Genomic DNA, 17518 nt, shown 5'->3' with positions numbered 1-17518 from the left:
GTCGGTCACTTTCATTTTCAGCTGTTACTGTCACACAAAGACATTTCAGAAGCAACAAAGAAACTACAAATTTCAACATTTTTTAAAATCATTTTCTAGTTTTTCACTTACAGCGTCAGGTCATTTTTATGTACTTATTTTAATTTGTACTGACACCAAAAGATTCCCAAGATGTCGCCATGGCCTTCAGGTAACTGGAAACGGTAAATATGGGTGTGTTATCTAAATCAACATCAGCCATTAAAGTGATCAAAACAAACTTAAGTGTTCCCACCTGTGGACGTGTAAGAAGGGGAGGTGGAGGAATTAAAGCCAACCCACATGGAGATCAGACTTTACAGCTCGGCTTTTGTCTCTCATTTCTATTCGACCCTGAATACGACTGTGCCAAAGTTCAGTGCTCACAACTCAGGACAATAGAAAGAAAGAAGACAATGAACTAGATGTTCTCTAGCAGCTTCATCTTACAGATTGTGTGTGACACGCCTGAGACAGGTGAAGGCCCTGAGACGATTCAACAGTGCAGCTGGATGTGAGTATAATACACAGATTTATCAAGGAATCAAAGATTATTTAAAGTTTCAGCGAATGTTCCTCGGGCTCCTGCAATGGTTTACTGAGAGGTTAACTTTCAACTTTTGTCATTGTTTTAACCGTGACACGCAGCGATCTGTACACACAGTAGACACAGTGGAGGAAGTATTCCGATCCAGTAAAAGTACTAATACCACACTGTAAAAGTCCTGCATTAAAAATGTTACTTCAGTGAAAGTACAAAAGTTTAATCATGAAAATGTAGTTGAAGTATTAAAAGAATACAAACGTCCCCTGTGACTGTTATACTATTATATATTCTAACATTAGATTAGTTGAGCTGGAGCTCATTATAAAACTATTAACTAATGATTATTTTCATTATGGATTCATCTGCTGGTGATTTTCTCCATTAATCGATTGATTGTTGGTTTGTAAAAACAGTGATAATAGTGAGAAATGGCGTCACAATTACCCAGAGCCCAAAGTGACACCTTTACAAAATTAGTTTTGTCCAACCAACAGTCCAAACCTTACATTATTACTAATACATTACTATTATTACCGTTATTAAAAGGAAAAGCAGCTAATCTGATCAGGGGCGTATCTAGGATTTGAGAACATGGGGGGGCTTAGCCCGGACCTCTGTAGGGGGGGGTCACACCATAACCTTATGCAACGTAAGGTTTGTAAAATAAAATAAAACACCACCTACAATCATAATAAAGAGAAATGCACTTCATAGTATAAATCAACAGGCAATTTCTAACTTCTTACCCTTATTTTTGGAAATATAAATTTATAACCAAGAAGACTGAGTTGTTTTTTTTTCCACCTGGACCTGTACCTCTGTTATTTCTCCTTTACTCTTCCTGCAGTGATTTGTGTCAATCAGTGCTAACCGTCTGCCATCCGCACTCACACACACACACACACACACACACACACACACACACACACACACACACACACACACACACACACACACACACACACACACACACACACACACACACACACACTCACACACAGAGACAAAGATCTGCATTTATTTTGACAGGCTGTTGTGTTACTAAGATTATCACACATTCACAGGTGTGTGCTCTCTCTCTTTCTCTCTATAGATACAGTATATCCTTCTTTTTTAAGATCCATGGCTGTTCAGAAAACATTCAGGGGCTGTAGCCTCGGACACCCAGGTCTAACGATGCCTCTGAATCTGATTATTTGTGAACCATGAAATGTTTGGCCTCTCTGCTTTAAAATTTTTAGAAGTGTATGTTCTGTGTGCCAATCTGCAAAGTAACTACATTTGTCAGATAAATGTAGTGCAGTGAAAGGTATGATATTTCCCTCTGAGATTTAGTGCCGTATAATTATAAAGTACCACTTAAGTAAATTACTTGAGTATTTGTACTGTATATTAATCACATTGTTTTTGTGTCTTTTGTCAGTCCTAACATTGGCGATGCCATACTGAGACCTTAAAAGTCACTATCAGTTTTAATTGACCCAGAACAACATGGCGACCAGGAAGGTTGAGTTCCAGCGAAGGATTGTGTCCAAGGACGGCCACAACAATGTGCGGATCGACAACGTGGAGGGCATGGTGAAGCTGTACCTGCACGACATCTGGACCACCGTTGTGGACATGAAGTGGCGCTACAAACTCACTCTGTTTGCCTCCACCTTTGTCACGACTTGGTTCATCTTCGGGGTCTTTTTTTTCTTAATCAGCATGGGCAACGGAGACTTTGAGCCCGTTCTGAACGCCAACCACACGGCCTGCTTGGTGAACGTGGAGACCCTCACCGGAGCCTTCCTGTTCTCGCTGGAGTCTCAGACCACCATCGGTTATGGGTTCCGTTATATCTCAGAAGAGTGCCCTCTGGCTATCTTCACTCTGGTGGCTCAGCTCGTCATCACCGGCCTGGCAGAGATCTTCATCACCGGGGCCTTCCTGGCCAAACTTGCTCGCCCCAAGAAACGGGCAGAGACCATCAAGTTCAGCCAGTTTGCGGTGATCTGCCGGTTACAGGGAAAGCTGTGTCTGATGGTGAGAGTGGCCAACATGAGGAAGAGCCTTCTGATCCAGTGCCAGCTAACAGGAAAGCTCCTCCACTCCAATATGACAGAGGAAGGTGAGAAGACACAAATCCACCAGAGCTCTGTGGACTTTCACATGGACTCCACTGCAGAGTGCCCCTTCCTCATCCTTCCGCTCACCTTCTACCACGTTCTGGACGAGCACAGCCCGCTGGCAGGACTCAATGCTGAAAACCTGCACACTCGTGATTTTGAACTGCTGGTGACCCTCAACGCCACCATGGAGTCGACGGCCGCCACGTGCCAGAGCCGCACCTCCTACATCCCTCAGGAGATCCTCTGGGGCTACGAGTTCAAGCCGGTGCTGTTCAGCAGCACAGGCGGCCGTTATGTGGCAGATTTCAACTTTTTTGACAAGGTGCAAGGGAGTAACGATGCAGCCTTCCTCAGTCACAACACAGAGAAGCTCAAACTGGGAGAGGGCTTTAAGAAAGAATAAAGGATGCATGTGTTGTTATTGTGTTGCTCCTGTTTGATGTAACAGTGATATGTTAGTTTGGCCTTGACCAGTATACGTTATAGTAGTTATTCCTATGCATGGTTCGGCTCGACTCAACTCACTTTTGGTACCAGATGCTTTTCTCTATTTCGTTTTCCACTGTGGATTGTACCCCCCCCCCCCTTAGTGTAGGCGAGATTCTGAACTGACATCTTGTGCATTCATCAAAGTCAAAGTCGGAATGTTTAGGTGCTGTTTAACGATGGAGTATCATGTTAACTTTCTAGTAGCAGTACACCGTTCAACACTAGCTATTACCAATTCGGGCACCAAAATCTTTCCTGAGTTTCCGAGCTGTTGTTCTCACTTCAGTAGGCGTTTCCGTGAACATGACCGAGGTGGTACCAGGAACTTTCCACAAACCAAATACAGGGCTCTCAAGTATCACGCATTGAGCGTGACAGTCACTCATTTCGGTCTTTTGTCACGCACTCCCGCCACACATTGTATTTCTCACGCGGAAAAAGTATTTATAATATATTTAATATGCCGCAGCGCCCAAAATTTCTCTGACGCGACGCTCTCACTATGTAACCGGCAGGAATCAAGCCCATCTCTGTCAGTACCCGATCTGTACCGCCTGTAAAAAGCCGTTCTGCGCATGCGCATAATTACGTAGTAGAAAACTAACAATGTCCCTGTGCGATTTGTACCACGCATGCGTTGAAACACTTTACGACCAAACATCACAACTTTTTTATTATTACAATAGTCATAGCTACAAACAATCGAGACTTACTGATCCAAAACCATGTAGCGACGTCGTTGTTGTGTCATTTATGTTCATGTTTTTACTTTTAATACTTTGTCTTGACTAATAACCATAGACTGTCTATTATTAATGCGATGAAGTGTAAACGTACATAAGTGTCCTTTTGAAGACGGGATGACAGCTCTTCCAGCCACCACTGCTGTATACCTCTACAGTAGCTACATGCTAACGGCAGTAAACATGTCATATTAGCTGGCAGTGTTGTTAAATTCTCCCCAATTCCGGGTCACATTCCTGCTGAAACATGTCTGATTGTGTAGTGTTTGGTTCAGAAGCCTTTATCTGCGATTTTTGACGTTAGAAAGTGCTGCTTCGTTCCACTACAATCTAACGTTAGCATACATAGCTAACTATTGTAGCTGCATGCTAACGCGACATAGCGGAGCATATATAGCTAGCTATATATGTACGTATGTAGCAGGACTTTGTACCGTAAAAAATCACCAATAAAGGCTTCTAAACCAAATACTAAACAAATACAAATACAGTAAAGTGACCGGAATTTGGGGTGAAATGTCCAGCATTGAGCTACATAATAGTTTGATAGGAGTTTGCTGGTCTCTCACAGATATCTCATTTGTAGCCCTGTTTTTACCTGACACTTTCATAGAAGTACAAACACATGAAGTGAGAGGTATACACATGCTTAAACTTTATTTAAAGCATGATTAACCTGAAGCAGGACGGATTCATGACTTAAAACACAAAAGCAAGGCTTCTAGCTCAGGCTAGCTAGCGTTAGCAAATTACCTTCAAAGTTGCAAAGAAATGATGAAACGTAAAATTTTAAGCCTTTATTTAATTTGCTATGGTGTTGTACTGGATGGCCGGTGTTCTGGCGATATATGCTGCCTTGTTGAAAAATGCTACCGTAGCGCAAATCGATAGTAGAGTCTATCGAGTCGCGCTGCCCTATCGAAATGTGCTTCCTTATGTGTTCCCATTTCCAATTGTGCAGGCAGGCTGAATCCCATAGAGGTATAACTCTAACAGTATTGACATCTTATGTTTATTTGAGAATATTTTGATACTCCATTATATCTTTATTGAATATTTCAGTGGTAGCGTATTCTGATAGACAAATATACCCTATCAAATAATGCTCCCCCAACAGAATCATTATATATTGCACCACTACTCACTCCATGTGTACTGTCAGGAGATAAGGAGCATATTTTGATATTCTATTAAAACATTTATTATTACCACAAACACAGTACAATGTGTTATTTCTATAACGTAAACGTAACAGTATCGACCGCATGTCCGACCGCAAGGTTGCATAGATTTATGGGCGGGGAATCAGACCACACTTGTAGGTCGTGCGCATGAGCAGAACCGCTAAGTAGCACATCTCGATAGGTAGCATAGATCGACAGAACACCGGACGACCCTCCGTATATCATTAACAGATACTTTAGGCAACTCCAGCAAACACCTCGTAAACTTCATCTCTGCCATCATAACGGTCTACTGTCACTGTCTAGCTAATGTTTTCTTCTGGTAACTAGTGATGTGCGGATCGATACTAAAGTATAGTGGAAATGCGGCATTACTTAGTCAGTGTTTCCTCATGGAAATGACCCATTATTCAAACACATACTATTTTATTGAATTTTTATACAGTTACTTAAACATTAGAACCCCCATCTCTCTTTGCCACCCTTCCTCCCTTCTTCCCCCTCACACATAGGCCTATAACATCACCCTCCGCCTAAGTAAGTAAGGGTTAATGCCCTTCGAGGTACCTTCTTCAGGTATTAATGGACGACGGCGTGGTGCGAACCGTCTGTTGCGTGGCGGTTGGGATGCCTCCGCCGAAGTTCATTAATACCTAACATTGGACACCGTGAAGGGCATTAAACCGCTTATACCATGGCCACATTATTTTATATTTTAATGCATTTTACAATCAAAATCTAAACGTTTTTCTAAACAGTAACTCTGTTTCTGTGGTTATGCCTGAGGGTTTGAATAATACCTGGAACAATCATTCCCATCCCATAAGGTTCTTATGCAATGCAATAGGACGGGCCGTAGATGACTTGACACCCTTAGCAACGGGAGATATTTATAGTCTGCTCAGCTCATAGAATCCTTCTGCTCAGACAGCTACGAGCAAGATTCAAAGTCAATAACATTGTGTAGAGTTGGCAATCAGTAAATATAATTTGACAGTATGTTTAAAACAAGACAAGTTAGCTACCCAACCATGTCATTGTCCCCATAACAATATTTTTACGAACAATTATCCGCCATGTGTACTGTCGGCCGCGGCCTGAAGTAACGTTAGCGACCTGAACCGCGAGCGATATTTTTTTTTACAGGGTGGTAGGGGAAGACTCATGAATATTCATTAGGGAACTCATCCCTGATTGGCTAGCCCTGACATTCTTACCCTAACCATAACCAATCCCACTCCTCTTGCCTAAACCTAACCAACCCAACCAGAGCAGGCAACGAGTACTAGCCATTCAGAGGGAGAGTAGAGCAGGTTCTTCCCCTGCAAAAAATTCCGCAAACCGCGAACGGGAGATAACGTTACTCACTGTAAAACAAAGTGAGGAGCAGTGTGACTTACTTTCTGCAGCTTGTGTGTTAACGCCATCCTGTGGTGTTCATTGGACGAGGCAATGAAGCACCACACAGTGTTGGAAATAACATATTCACATTGACTTCTTTTTCTTTTGATGTAGCGCAATAATTTAGAACAGTTTCAAAGATAAGAGAAGTGAATAATACATCAGAGCACTTACACAGGGTCCTCGTTAACTTGCATACATGTAGGCCACATTAACCTTAGGCACATATACAAGGTTATTAGAGTTTTGAATTTTTTTTATTAGTTTTTATTTTATTTAGTTTTCAGATTGTGTTTGCTAGTTTGTTTTTCAGAAGGGTTTAGTTTTTTTACATTTAGTTTTAGTTTGTTTTTGTCATGGTCAGGTATAATGACTCAGACGTATGTAGCTACATATGTATACAAAATACAGGGATGGAGAAATGTGTAGCAATGGCCATGATGTTTTGTGTTTAATCATTACGCTACTTTAGTGTCTGATGTGAAGAACTTACAGCACAGCGACCTCACCTGGAATGTCAATATTAAGTTTGTTCAATTTCTGTAAAAAACAAAAACTGAAATGAGTTTAGTTTTTCTTGATGGTTTTGGTTTTTATTTGGTTCCAGTTTACTCAAAATACTTTTCACTGCTTATTTTCGTTTTAGTTTCAGTTCACTATAATAACGCTGCCCACATACACATGCCATGGGTCTCTATATGATGACAAAAAGCCATTATGGGGACAGCAGAAATCTACACATGACATGATTCCTGGGAATTTTCTTTTTTTTTTTAGCTTTGCTTGTTATGTTATTAGGATGGACAAACAGATAGTGAAGTAGTAATTCACGGCTCATGGTGGTACAAGAGAGGTAGGCTATGCAATGTCGACTTCAAATGGTTTTTGTTTTGTAAATAAATATTTCTTTGAAGTTAAAATGACATTTATTTTGTTGTTGCAAAAATAAATGCCTCCCAGTTTATGCTGGAATAGCATCCAGTAACCCAGTATGGACACGTGTTTCGAGAACAGATGAATGAAAGATAAAACATGTTCAGCCACCTGCTATCCTGTCTCGTGTTGGCTTCAGCTTTTGTTGTGGCAACACACTGCTGTGCGGCGACTGTATCGGGTAAAAACAATCTTTAAATACAAAACACAACTTATCTTTTAGACATAGGGGTCACAATTTGAACTTTAGTTAAAAAAATAGCTTAGCTAGAAAATGCATCTCGAGGTTGCAGTCCTAATGTCAGAACATACAATGAATAAATAAATGGAGATTACAGCCAGTGAGTTAATATTCTTTCTTCTTTCTTTTCTATTAAAACAATAATGTCAACAATGTCACCACTGTACAGAAAACTTTTGACTTTACAGGTAAAGAGGAACCTTTTGACATTTAGTGCATTAACCATCAAAAAGTAATTGTGCCTATCTTTAATCTTTAAACTTTTAATCTAAATTATTTTTCTTTTCAACTGCAGCAGGAGTATTTTTAAGTGTCATTTTGGCAGATTACGTGCACATTTTAAAGGGTTGGTTCACCCATATACAAAAAAAAACATGTTTTCTTGCTTACCTCGATTGGTATGTAGCCATGCAGATTGTTTTGGTTATGACTGTATTGGTTTTGAAACACTCACTTTTACCTGAACAGGTTTCATTGGGAATATATGTGTATTATTCACAGTAAAACTTTTTTACTTTGAAGGACTCCGTCCAGGAAGTATTTTTGGCTGAGATGACGCATTTATTTTTGAAAGATTTGGACCGGAAGTCGTATTGTTGGTTGTTGCTGCCGAGCGGAACACAAACCAGAGGAGATTAAAAGAGGATGTAAACATAAGACGATGTTTGTATGTTTGTATTAACAAAAAGGAGCCTGACTGGGACCATTTATTTTAAATGTCTGTCTGATGTGCGATTGTCAGAGATGAGCGTCACTTTGGATATAAGACTGAAAAGAGCCAACAAAGTTTACCATGAAGGGGTAAGTAACGTTAACCACAGTTAGCTTAACGTTAGCTAGCTAACAAGCTGCTTCTATGTGCTGTTTATTTAATAATGTTACTCTCATAGTGTTTAGCGTAACTGTTAGTAAAAGAGTGTATTTTTTTTAAGATAATAGTAAGCTAGGTAAGTTAGCTAGGAGTCGTCTTCCTCTTCGCACATGACCATCAGCTGATTAGCGGGTTGTTGCTACTGAATCTGTCACCCGGTTGATCAAATATCAGCGGTGGAATTTAACTAAGTACATTTACTTATATATTTATTCAATTCTGAGGTACTTGTACTTTACTTAAGTATTAAAATGTTATGCTACTTTATACTTCTACTTAACTACGGCTTACGTGCAGTTTAGTGTCACAAATTATCTTCCAAAAACTGAGTGTCCCACATTATGAGGGTCTTATTTGAGACAGGTTAAGGTTAGGGTTAGGTTTGGGTTAAAACCATAACGCAACGCCCAGGATAGGCGTAGGGTAGGGTAGGTGTAGGGTAAGGGTTAGGGGTAGGGTAGGGTTAGGGTAGGTGTAGGGTAAGGGTTAGGGGTAGGGTACCACAGGTGGTTTAGCAGGTTCATAATTAATTAAGGACATTGTATGGGGAATTTGGGACACTAAACTGCACGTATACCCTTAACTACAGTTTGAAAGCAAATATTGTACTTTTTACTTCACTACATTTAGATGACAAGTTACTTGCCATTATGACATTAAAGCGATGAACACAGTAATATAATAAATATATTATTCTGAAATGGGCCATTCCAATTTCAGCATACTAAGTACTTTTACTTTTGTTATTTAAAGTGTATTGTGATGCAAATACTTTTTGTATTTTTACTGGAGTAAGATTTTGAATGCAGTGCTGTTTTGTGTGCAGGAAGTGGTGGCCGGTGTCATCCTGCTGGTGTGTAAGGAGGCGCTGCAGCACCATGGCATCTCTCTGAGCATGGAGGGGCTGGTGAACCTGCAGCTCAGCTCCAAGAGCGTCGGCGTCTTCGAGGCTTTCTACAACTCTGTCAAGGTTTGCTTTTTAGGGAGCCTGTTGTAACATCTGGCCAGAGACTGCAGATGAAAACTTGCCTTTTGGCTAAATTTGGCATATTTACCGACCTGTTTAGTAATATGCACTGTCCCTCTGCAGTCTAAATGGATGATTTCCGTCCTAATAATTACATCAAAGCCTCACTGATCCACACAGATACATTAGATTAATCAGCATACAAACAGAATAGCAAAGCAAAGAATCTCTGGTTGTAGCTTCTTAAATGTGAGGGTTTTCTATTTTGTCTTCAGTTTTATATAAGTGTAAACTGACTTTTTTGGGGTTTTGGTCAAACAAAACAAGACATTTGAAGACATCACCTTGGGCTCTGGGAACAGGTGATGGACCTTATATTAATAATTGGCTATGTATATTAATGGCTAATGAAAAATAAATCCTAGTTACAGCCCTTTTTATGCCACTTTATACTTCTACTCCACTACAAGTGAAAATGTTGTACATTTTCGCCACTACATTTGTGTGTTGACTAAAGCCCTATGTGCACGGGACGAGTATCAGCTGGGGACCTCTAGTAACTTGTAATAATTGTGGAGGTCGTCTGTGATCTTAATCCCGTGCGAATCTGCCATGTCAGTAATTTTATCAAGTAAAAATTCCTTGATATTTCTTATTTAAAATGTCTGCACACAGCAGTCAATAAACTGTTGCTAACATGAATCCGACCTCCCTGCCTGCCATGTTTGCAGCCCATCCAGCTGATCAGCAGTAACATCGAGGTGGCCAAGGCAGGAAAGATCCCAGGAGGCAAGACTGAAATCCCCTTTGAGTTCCCTCTGAACACCAAAGGCAACAAAGTGCTGTACGAAACCTACCACGGCGTCTTCGTCAACATTCAGGTGAGTGGGGGGGGCACAGAGGTTGAATCTGCTGTCACAAGAGCTCACTAAGAAATTCCTGTTTATGAGCATGTTTAGTCCAGAAAAAGAGAGGACAAAAAAGACATTCTGTACTGTAATAATACAGGACAGTGGTCTCTGTGTTCCAGTCTTTTTACTCACTTTTATATAAACGGAGTAGGACACAAATTCAACACGCGTCTAGTTTAACTCCTTTTCACCTTCTGATATATCGGGAGAAACTTTCCACTCATACAGATCAGTAACCCGATGCTCCAGATGGTCTGTTACCCAGAACCATTTGAGAAGCCGTCATTGGAAACTGTTTGGAAAAGGGCAGGCACTTTCAAAAAAATACCTGGCAGGTGATTGGATAAAGCATCTGTCTATCACTTCCGCCATTGTTGTTTTGAACCAACAGTCGCAGCCATCACACACGTGTTATCATGGATCCCACGTAACTTCTAGGCAAGTCCCGCCCTACAAAGCAGCTCGATTGGTTGGAGTTAGGCATGTTAAGGTTAGGATAGCTGATTGGTCAGGGGATAGGACCTGAACAAATCAGGTAACGTTACCTTGCGTAAGCATGGACGCCTGGCCAGTAGTAGTGTGTGAATGCTATTGAAGGGCGGGTCTTGCCTAAAAGTTGCGTGGGTTCCATAATAATAACGCGTCACACACACACACACCTTAACCACACCTGTAGCTGCCAGTAGCTCCTCACCGGACACTGATTGGTTTGATGAGCTGCTGTTCAGACACAAACGCATTACTTGAAGCCTGAAAGAAAGATGGATTTTCGTGTGATATGAGATCCCGCGAGAATCCAACTGCAATGCAAGATAAACGGATCAGCGATCACAGAAGGCTTGTATCATGTGGACGCGCCGACAGTGTTGTTATCATTAATTAGAATTCCTCATGGGGGCGACAGAAACTACGCACTATAGCTTTAAAGAGAATGAATAGACATGTAAAAAAAAAAAGAAGCTGTGCAGCATTTGAATGTTGATTGATTCCAATATCAACGTCATAAAAAGGTTGGACTATTCGGTACAGCCCTTGTTCAAATAGTTGTGGTACATTTCAAGTACATTTTCCTGTCAGTACATGGTCCCGTTTTCTTCTCAGTACACCCTCCGCTGTGACATGAAGCGCTCTCTGCTGGCCAAAGACCTGAGCAGGAACTGTGAGTTCATCGTGCACTGTCAGGTGAGTTCATTTAGATAAACTACTGCGGTGATGTGAATAAGACGATGTGTTGTTTGAACCGACATGATTTTAGGATTATATACCTGTAATCAAGGTTTAAACCATTGTACTATTTACATTACCGTTACAAACTGCGTTTGGATCAGTGGTGGAATTTACTCAAGTACTTGTACGTGTATCTTTTCAATTTGATCTCAGGTCTCTTATGTTAATTACTTAAGCTTTTTTTGTATTTCTGTCCTTTTTTTTTGTTGTCGTTTCTCTCTCTCGCTTTTGAGATGTTAGCAGGGTTGAACTTCCGTCCTAATGATTAGATCAAAACCTCACTGATCCTTACAGATGAATTAGATTAATCAGCATTACAGACAGAATAGCAAAGCAAATAATCTCTGGTTGCAGCTTCTAAAATGTGATGTTTTTTTTTTTTTTTTTTTTTCTGAATATTTTTGGGTTTTGGTCAAACAAGACATTTGGAAGAAGTCACCTTGGGCTCTGGGAACACGTCATTGACTTAATATTAATGGAGAAAAGAACTCGGATGAGATGTTAGCTGTGTTTAAAAAACTTTTTATTTTGTTTGATTTTCAGCCTCAGAAAGCTAAAGTTGTCCCCACTCCGGTTAAGTTCACCATCACTCCAGATACGCTGCAGAACATCCGTGAGGTGAGAAAAGAAAAGTTCATTTTTTTTGCCTCATTTTGTGGAATAATTCACCCAAAACAATATCAATTGTATGAAGTACTCGCCTCCCTAGACTCCCTAGACTTGTATCCATTCATGACTTCATGGAAATCCAAATACAACTATTTTCGATAAACCGTTTAGGGTTTTCCCTGGGTTTTGTCATGTCATGTCATGCGCTCGTTTGCTTATTAGTGACGTCATCGCACAATCATTTTCATAAAGCTAAGTGGTTGTCGGTTGCAGCGAGGGAGAGATCACTGAAGCAATACTTCAGAGGAGCAGCTTGTCACTTAAAATGAGAATAGCTGGTCCACCTTCAAGGTCGTTACAAAATCTTGGAGGTGCACGGCTCGCCGCTCAGACCGGAAGACATCGCATCGCCCCGACCGCGCTGTCCGCAAGAAGCATGAAACACGTTTTAGCCATGTAATGGCAGGGAAAACCCTGACCATCGCTAAACAAAGCATTTTCGGATTTCACGTGCACAGCAAATTCTATCACGGGAAATGGAACACTTTGGGCCCTATTTTAATGATCTCAGGTGCGTTTAGGGCGTGCACGAATCCACTTTTGCTAGTTTAACAGCAGGAAAAAGGGTCCGTGCGCCGGGTGCATGGTTCAAAAGGGTTGTACTTAGTGTCTTCATTAATCATAGGTGTGTTTTGGGCGTAACATGCAATAAACCAATCAGAGATTCATATCCCATTCCCTTTAAAAGCTATTATGATGGAGGATTTGCTAAGCAGGAAGGAGAGATTTTCAGGAGAAGAATAATACTTAATACTAATTTACATTGTAATATTTAAATTTTTTATCTTCTGCATGTTTGTGTGCTGCTGCACGTCCCTGTGTGTGTGTGTGTGTGTGTGTAACAAGCATAGTGTGCTCGCGCTGTGCACGAGCCTAGGCGCATTTTGCTAATGCGCTGTTAAAATAACAATGAAATGCTGCGCAATATATTGACTTTAGACCAGGTTTTTGTTGGTCAATGGTGCGATCACTTCCCGCTGCCTCAAGATAGCAATACGCCCAGAATGCACCTGAACACACCTCCCTGTAAGACCAGCACGCCCATAGGCGCACAGACGGACGCAGGTGCATTTGCTATTTAAACAACGTGGGCGCTGGATGGGAAATTGACAACTGCGTCAGTCTTAAACTAGCAAAGACACTTGCGTCGGGCTTTGTGCTGCGCCGGGCACAAGATGGGGCCTTCTGTTATGCTGTACAGGAATTTTTCAGATTTTTTTTTTTTTAATGTTTTATAACCTTTTCTGCTGTTTTTTGTTCGGACTCCGTCGAGGTCTGTTTGCACTGATATGCTTTCATTTTACTGGGTGCTCCGCTCTGCTCAACGTCATTCAATAGAAAACTTTTTTTCTGGGATCATAGAGAGACAAGTATTATATCTATATATATTTGTATTGTTTTGGGGTTAACTATTCTTTAAATCTTTACTGAGACTATGAACTTGCTTGCCGTCTTCAGAGGAGTTTACTGCCAAAGTTTCTGGTCCGAGGCCATTTAGACGCCACCAACTGTGTGGTCAGCCAGCCGCTGACCGGAGAGGTGGTGGTGGAGAACTCCGACGTCCCCATCAAGAGTATTGAACTGCAGCTCGTGCGAGTAGAGACCTGCGGTGAGTTCATGCTGTGAGACGATTGGATTTCTGTCGTAACGGCAGAGCTGCTGTTTTTTTTTTTTCCCTAAGCGTCCGCTGTGTTCAGGTTGTGCTGAGGGTTACGCCAGAGATGCCACGGAGATCCAGAACATCCAGATAGCTGAAGGCGATGTCTGCCACGGCCTCCCTATTCCCATCTACATGGTGTTCCCCAGGCTGTTCACCTGCCCCACACTGGAGACCACCAACTTCAAAGTCGGTCAGTGAAGCCTCCCAGTCTGCTTTAAGTCCCTAAGTCCACCGGTTCCACTGGTAAATCTTAAAAAACGGGCCGTAAACGGTGGTGGAGAAAGTACTTCTATCTTTTACTTAAGTAAAAGTACTAATACCACAGTGTAGACATACTGTTACATGTAAAAGTCCTGCATTCAAAGTCTTACTTGAAGTACGAAAGTATAAGCATCAAAACGTACTTAAAGTACCAAGTGGAAGAACTCATTATGCGGAACGGCCCATTTCAGAATAATAGGCGTGCAGTGGGATTCTGTGTAGTTTGTGGAATCCTGTTAGATTTGACGTCATCCAAAAAGGACAACCATTAGCACGATCACTGATCCACCGACTGACTGAATGCTGCTTTTTATGACATACTATACTAAGACTTTTTTCTACATACTACAATTTTTTAACTTTTTTCTACATACTATATAACCTTTTTTACTTTTTTGACATGCTATATTATGACTGTTACATACTATGACCTTATTTTTTTGATTTTTTTCAACATACTATACTATGACTTTTTACTTTAACATGTTTTTTTACTTTTCGCCACATACTATGCTGTGACATTTTTGTGAATTTAACATACTATACTGACTTTGTTATGACTTTTTATGACATACTATAATTTGCCCTTAAAGCCAATGGTGGAAGTCAGTTTTTGTCAGAGCCAGGCTAGCTGTAACTTAATATTTGACAGATATGAGAGTGGTATGTTTCCCAAAATGTATGAATTCCACCTTAAATTACTAATATTTGATTCAAGCACTACTGTTCTCATGACGTTTAGATGTTTACGTCCTTTTTTAGAGTTTGAAGTCAACGTTGTCCTTGTGCTTCATGATGATCACCTCATCACGGAGAACTTCCCTCTGAAGCTGTGCAGAATCTGAAACCCTGAAGTCTCATCAGCACTGGATGCTCCCAACAACACAAGGACTTTCTGTATAATGCTACAGTTCCTCTAATAATGCTTGTTATCGAACTTTATAAATAAACCTGATTTTCTGTCAATAATATACATGAATATGACCAAAAGTGTTTGAAATTATGCCTTTGTAAAAAGTTGTATTTCAGTTCAATAAATGACAAAAGTAAATTGTTGGAAATATTTTTGCAGACCATGATAAGTGTTATTATGCAAAGTTTTTAAAACAAATCTACATATCAAACTAATATACTAGTTGTGCCTAAAAGTGCTCATATTCACAGTTTAAGAAAACAATCACGACTCAAGGTAAAAGAGCAGAAATTCTATTAATTTTCAAACAGGCAAGTTTTTTTTCCAACATACTATACTATGACTTTTTTGATAAACTAACCTTTTGACTTTGACATACTGACTTTTTTAAAACTTTTCCGTGTTTATAATACTATGACTTTAAAAAAAAAATTACATACTATGACTAACTTAACTTACTATACTATGAATTACTTTTTTCGACATAATATACTATGACTAACTTGATGAATTCCACCTTAAAAAAATAAGCAATATTTCAGATTCAGATATTTGATTATATATCAGAAGAATACGAGTCCTCGTGCTTCATGATGATCACCTCATCACGGAGAACTTCCCTCTGAAGCTGTGCAGAATCTGAAACCCTGAAGTCTCATCAGCACTGGATGCTCCCAACAACACAAGGACTTTCTGTATAATGCTACAGGTCCTCTAATAATGCTTGTTATCGGACTTCATAAATAAACCTGATTTTCTGTCAATAATATACATGAATATGATTGAAAGTGTTTTTGTAATTCTTACAATTTCCAAACGTGACAAACATCAGGCAGAGACGAGTTCAAAACAAGACGTTTTGTTTATTCAAAGGATAGAAATTGAATGTCAACATTTCAACGATACAAAAATCTAAGTGTTTTTAGAGTATAATGAAATAAGTGATTAAAAAAAAAAAAGAAAGAAGATAAAAGCAGACATGAAGGAAAAGGGTTAAGACATCATGGAGCTTGGCGTCTTCTGGCGGACAGCGCGGGGAAATCATCATGCAGCAACGCGTGCTCTCTGCAGGTGGGACAGGTGCTCTGCTCCTTCAGCCACGACCGTATACACTGAACACAAACACAGCAAGGCCGCACATCAACACCAGCAGCAGAAACCGAGAACAGCAGCCATTGGCTAAAGAGTTAACAGTTTGTTATACCTCAAGGATAAACAAAAGTATATTTTTAAGACCAGAGTTCAATTCAGTACTTTTTCAGGGTCATACCTGACAAAATGACCGAAAACCAGAGGGGACACTAAGGCCTACAATTATTTATAAAGTACATTTATTTACTGACATTTGACTCGCATTTTTTGTCAGCTGTAAATAACAAAAAGTCTTTGTAATATAAATCAAACGATTAATGTGACCCTGGAACCACATTTAGTTTCTGCTATAATTTATATTTTAAAATGACTTAATGTTTTAATACTTCTTTTTGAGGGAAATTCATTAAATGCTTAAATTTTACTCTGCGTCCGTTATATGATAAATTAACTAATTTATACCAATGCTTTTTAAATATTTCTTTAACATATAAAACCTTTTGAATGACCTTTGATTCTGTGCTGAGAAAACGAGATCTGTTTTTAAATCCCTGGACTTGTGTCAAGAAAGATTCATCAAGCTGGACTTACCAAAATACCCTTTCTAGGCATTTCATTTTAACTTCTAAAACACATTTTACTCCTCACAGCTTCAGTTACATGAAGCAGCACTAAGAGTGGCTTCGCTCACCTCGTCATGGAAGCTGTGTCTGCACACGAGCACACAGATGTCATCTGGACTCATGTCCTCGTGACAGATGATGCAAGGATCCTCGACATTCAGCTGCAAACACACACAGACACACAGGTCAAGACTGGAGAACATTTGTGTTGCTTCAGGTCAAACTCTTGTGCAGTTCACACCAATAGATTTTTGGACTTACTGCATTGGTGTGTGTGGCTCTCTGGGGGGGTCCAAGTGGCTGCCAGACCTGCGCCGCGAAAGGTGGGGTGACATACTTGGCTGAACTCTCACGTCTCATGTTCGATTTGGCAGCATTAAGCTTCTCCTGAGAGTAAAGAAGGAGAAACAATCCATGTGATGCGTTTTCAAATGAAAAATGACTGGGCCAATCAATACTAGAGGTCTTCTCAGGTCGCCTCTGACCCCGACCAGGTCCAAACATTTGGACCTTTAAAAACCTACCTGATGGTCCAGGATCAGCTGGGTCACTCCGCCCACCATATCCTGCAACGCCATGCTGTTCAGGCTGCCTCCGCTGGATGAACGCAACTCCTGAACATACCTCATCAAGTCAGACCTGAACACAAACGCACAG

The 17518-nt window shown here is 40.4% G+C and overlaps 3 protein-coding genes across 4 annotated transcripts in view; 2 read left to right on the top strand and 1 right to left on the bottom strand.

The window, feature by feature from the left end:
* Positions 1–289: 289 nt before the first annotated feature.
* On the top strand, positions 290–7767 carry kcnj15 (potassium inwardly rectifying channel subfamily J member 15). Its single transcript, XM_078265356.1, has 2 exons — positions 290–532; positions 1989–7767. The coding sequence occupies exon 2, from the start codon at positions 2057–2059 to the stop codon at positions 3077–3079; it is 1023 nt and encodes a 340-aa protein (XP_078121482.1). The 5' UTR covers positions 290–532; positions 1989–2056; the 3' UTR covers positions 3080–7767.
* Positions 7768–8246: 479 nt separating this feature from the next.
* vps26c (VPS26 endosomal protein sorting factor C) lies at positions 8247–15284 on the top strand. The gene is made up of 8 exons (XM_078265357.1): positions 8247–8468; positions 9365–9508; positions 10237–10386; positions 11518–11598; positions 12187–12261; positions 13771–13921; positions 14010–14162; positions 14996–15284. The coding sequence occupies exons 1-8, from the start codon at positions 8337–8339 to the stop codon at positions 15076–15078; spliced, it is 969 nt and encodes a 322-aa protein (XP_078121483.1). The 5' UTR covers positions 8247–8336; the 3' UTR covers positions 15079–15284.
* Positions 15285–15989: 705 nt separating this feature from the next.
* The window catches only part of ttc3 (tetratricopeptide repeat domain 3), a 35446-nt gene continuing 33917 nt past the window's right edge, over positions 15990–17518 (bottom strand). For both annotated transcript variants that reach the window (XM_078265455.1, XM_078265456.1), the window contains exons 43-46: positions 17386–17500; positions 17123–17248; positions 16930–17022; positions 15990–16258 (exon numbers count right to left, since the gene is read on the bottom strand). In XM_078265455.1, coding sequence (XP_078121581.1) covers positions 16148–16258; positions 16930–17022; positions 17123–17248; positions 17386–17500 — 445 coding nt within the window. In that variant the 3' untranslated portion in view covers positions 15990–16147. The remainder of the gene's footprint in view (positions 16259–16929; positions 17023–17122; positions 17249–17385; positions 17501–17518) is intronic.

This window comes from Sander vitreus, chromosome 13 (genome assembly GCF_031162955.1).
Source record: "Sander vitreus isolate 19-12246 chromosome 13, sanVit1, whole genome shotgun sequence".
NCBI classification, from domain to species: Eukaryota; Metazoa; Chordata; class Actinopteri; order Perciformes; family Percidae; genus Sander; species Sander vitreus.
This window is presented reverse-complemented; position numbering and strand designations above follow the sequence as displayed.

Coding starts and splice junctions, on each gene's coding strand:
- kcnj15 (XM_078265356.1), top strand. CDS start 2,057: ATGGCGACCAGGAAGGTTGAGTTCCAGCGAAGGATTGTGTCCAAGGAC.
- vps26c (XM_078265357.1), top strand. CDS start 8,337: ATGTTTGTATTAACAAAAAGGAGCCTGACTGGGACCATTTATTTTAAA. Junction 9,509..10,236: donor CTTTCTACAACTCTGTCAAG/GTTTGCTTTTTA, acceptor CCATGTTTGCAG/CCCATCCAGCTGATCAGCAG. Junction 14,163..14,995: donor GACCACCAACTTCAAAGTCG/GTCAGTGAAGCC, acceptor GTCCTTTTTTAG/AGTTTGAAGTCAACGTTGTC.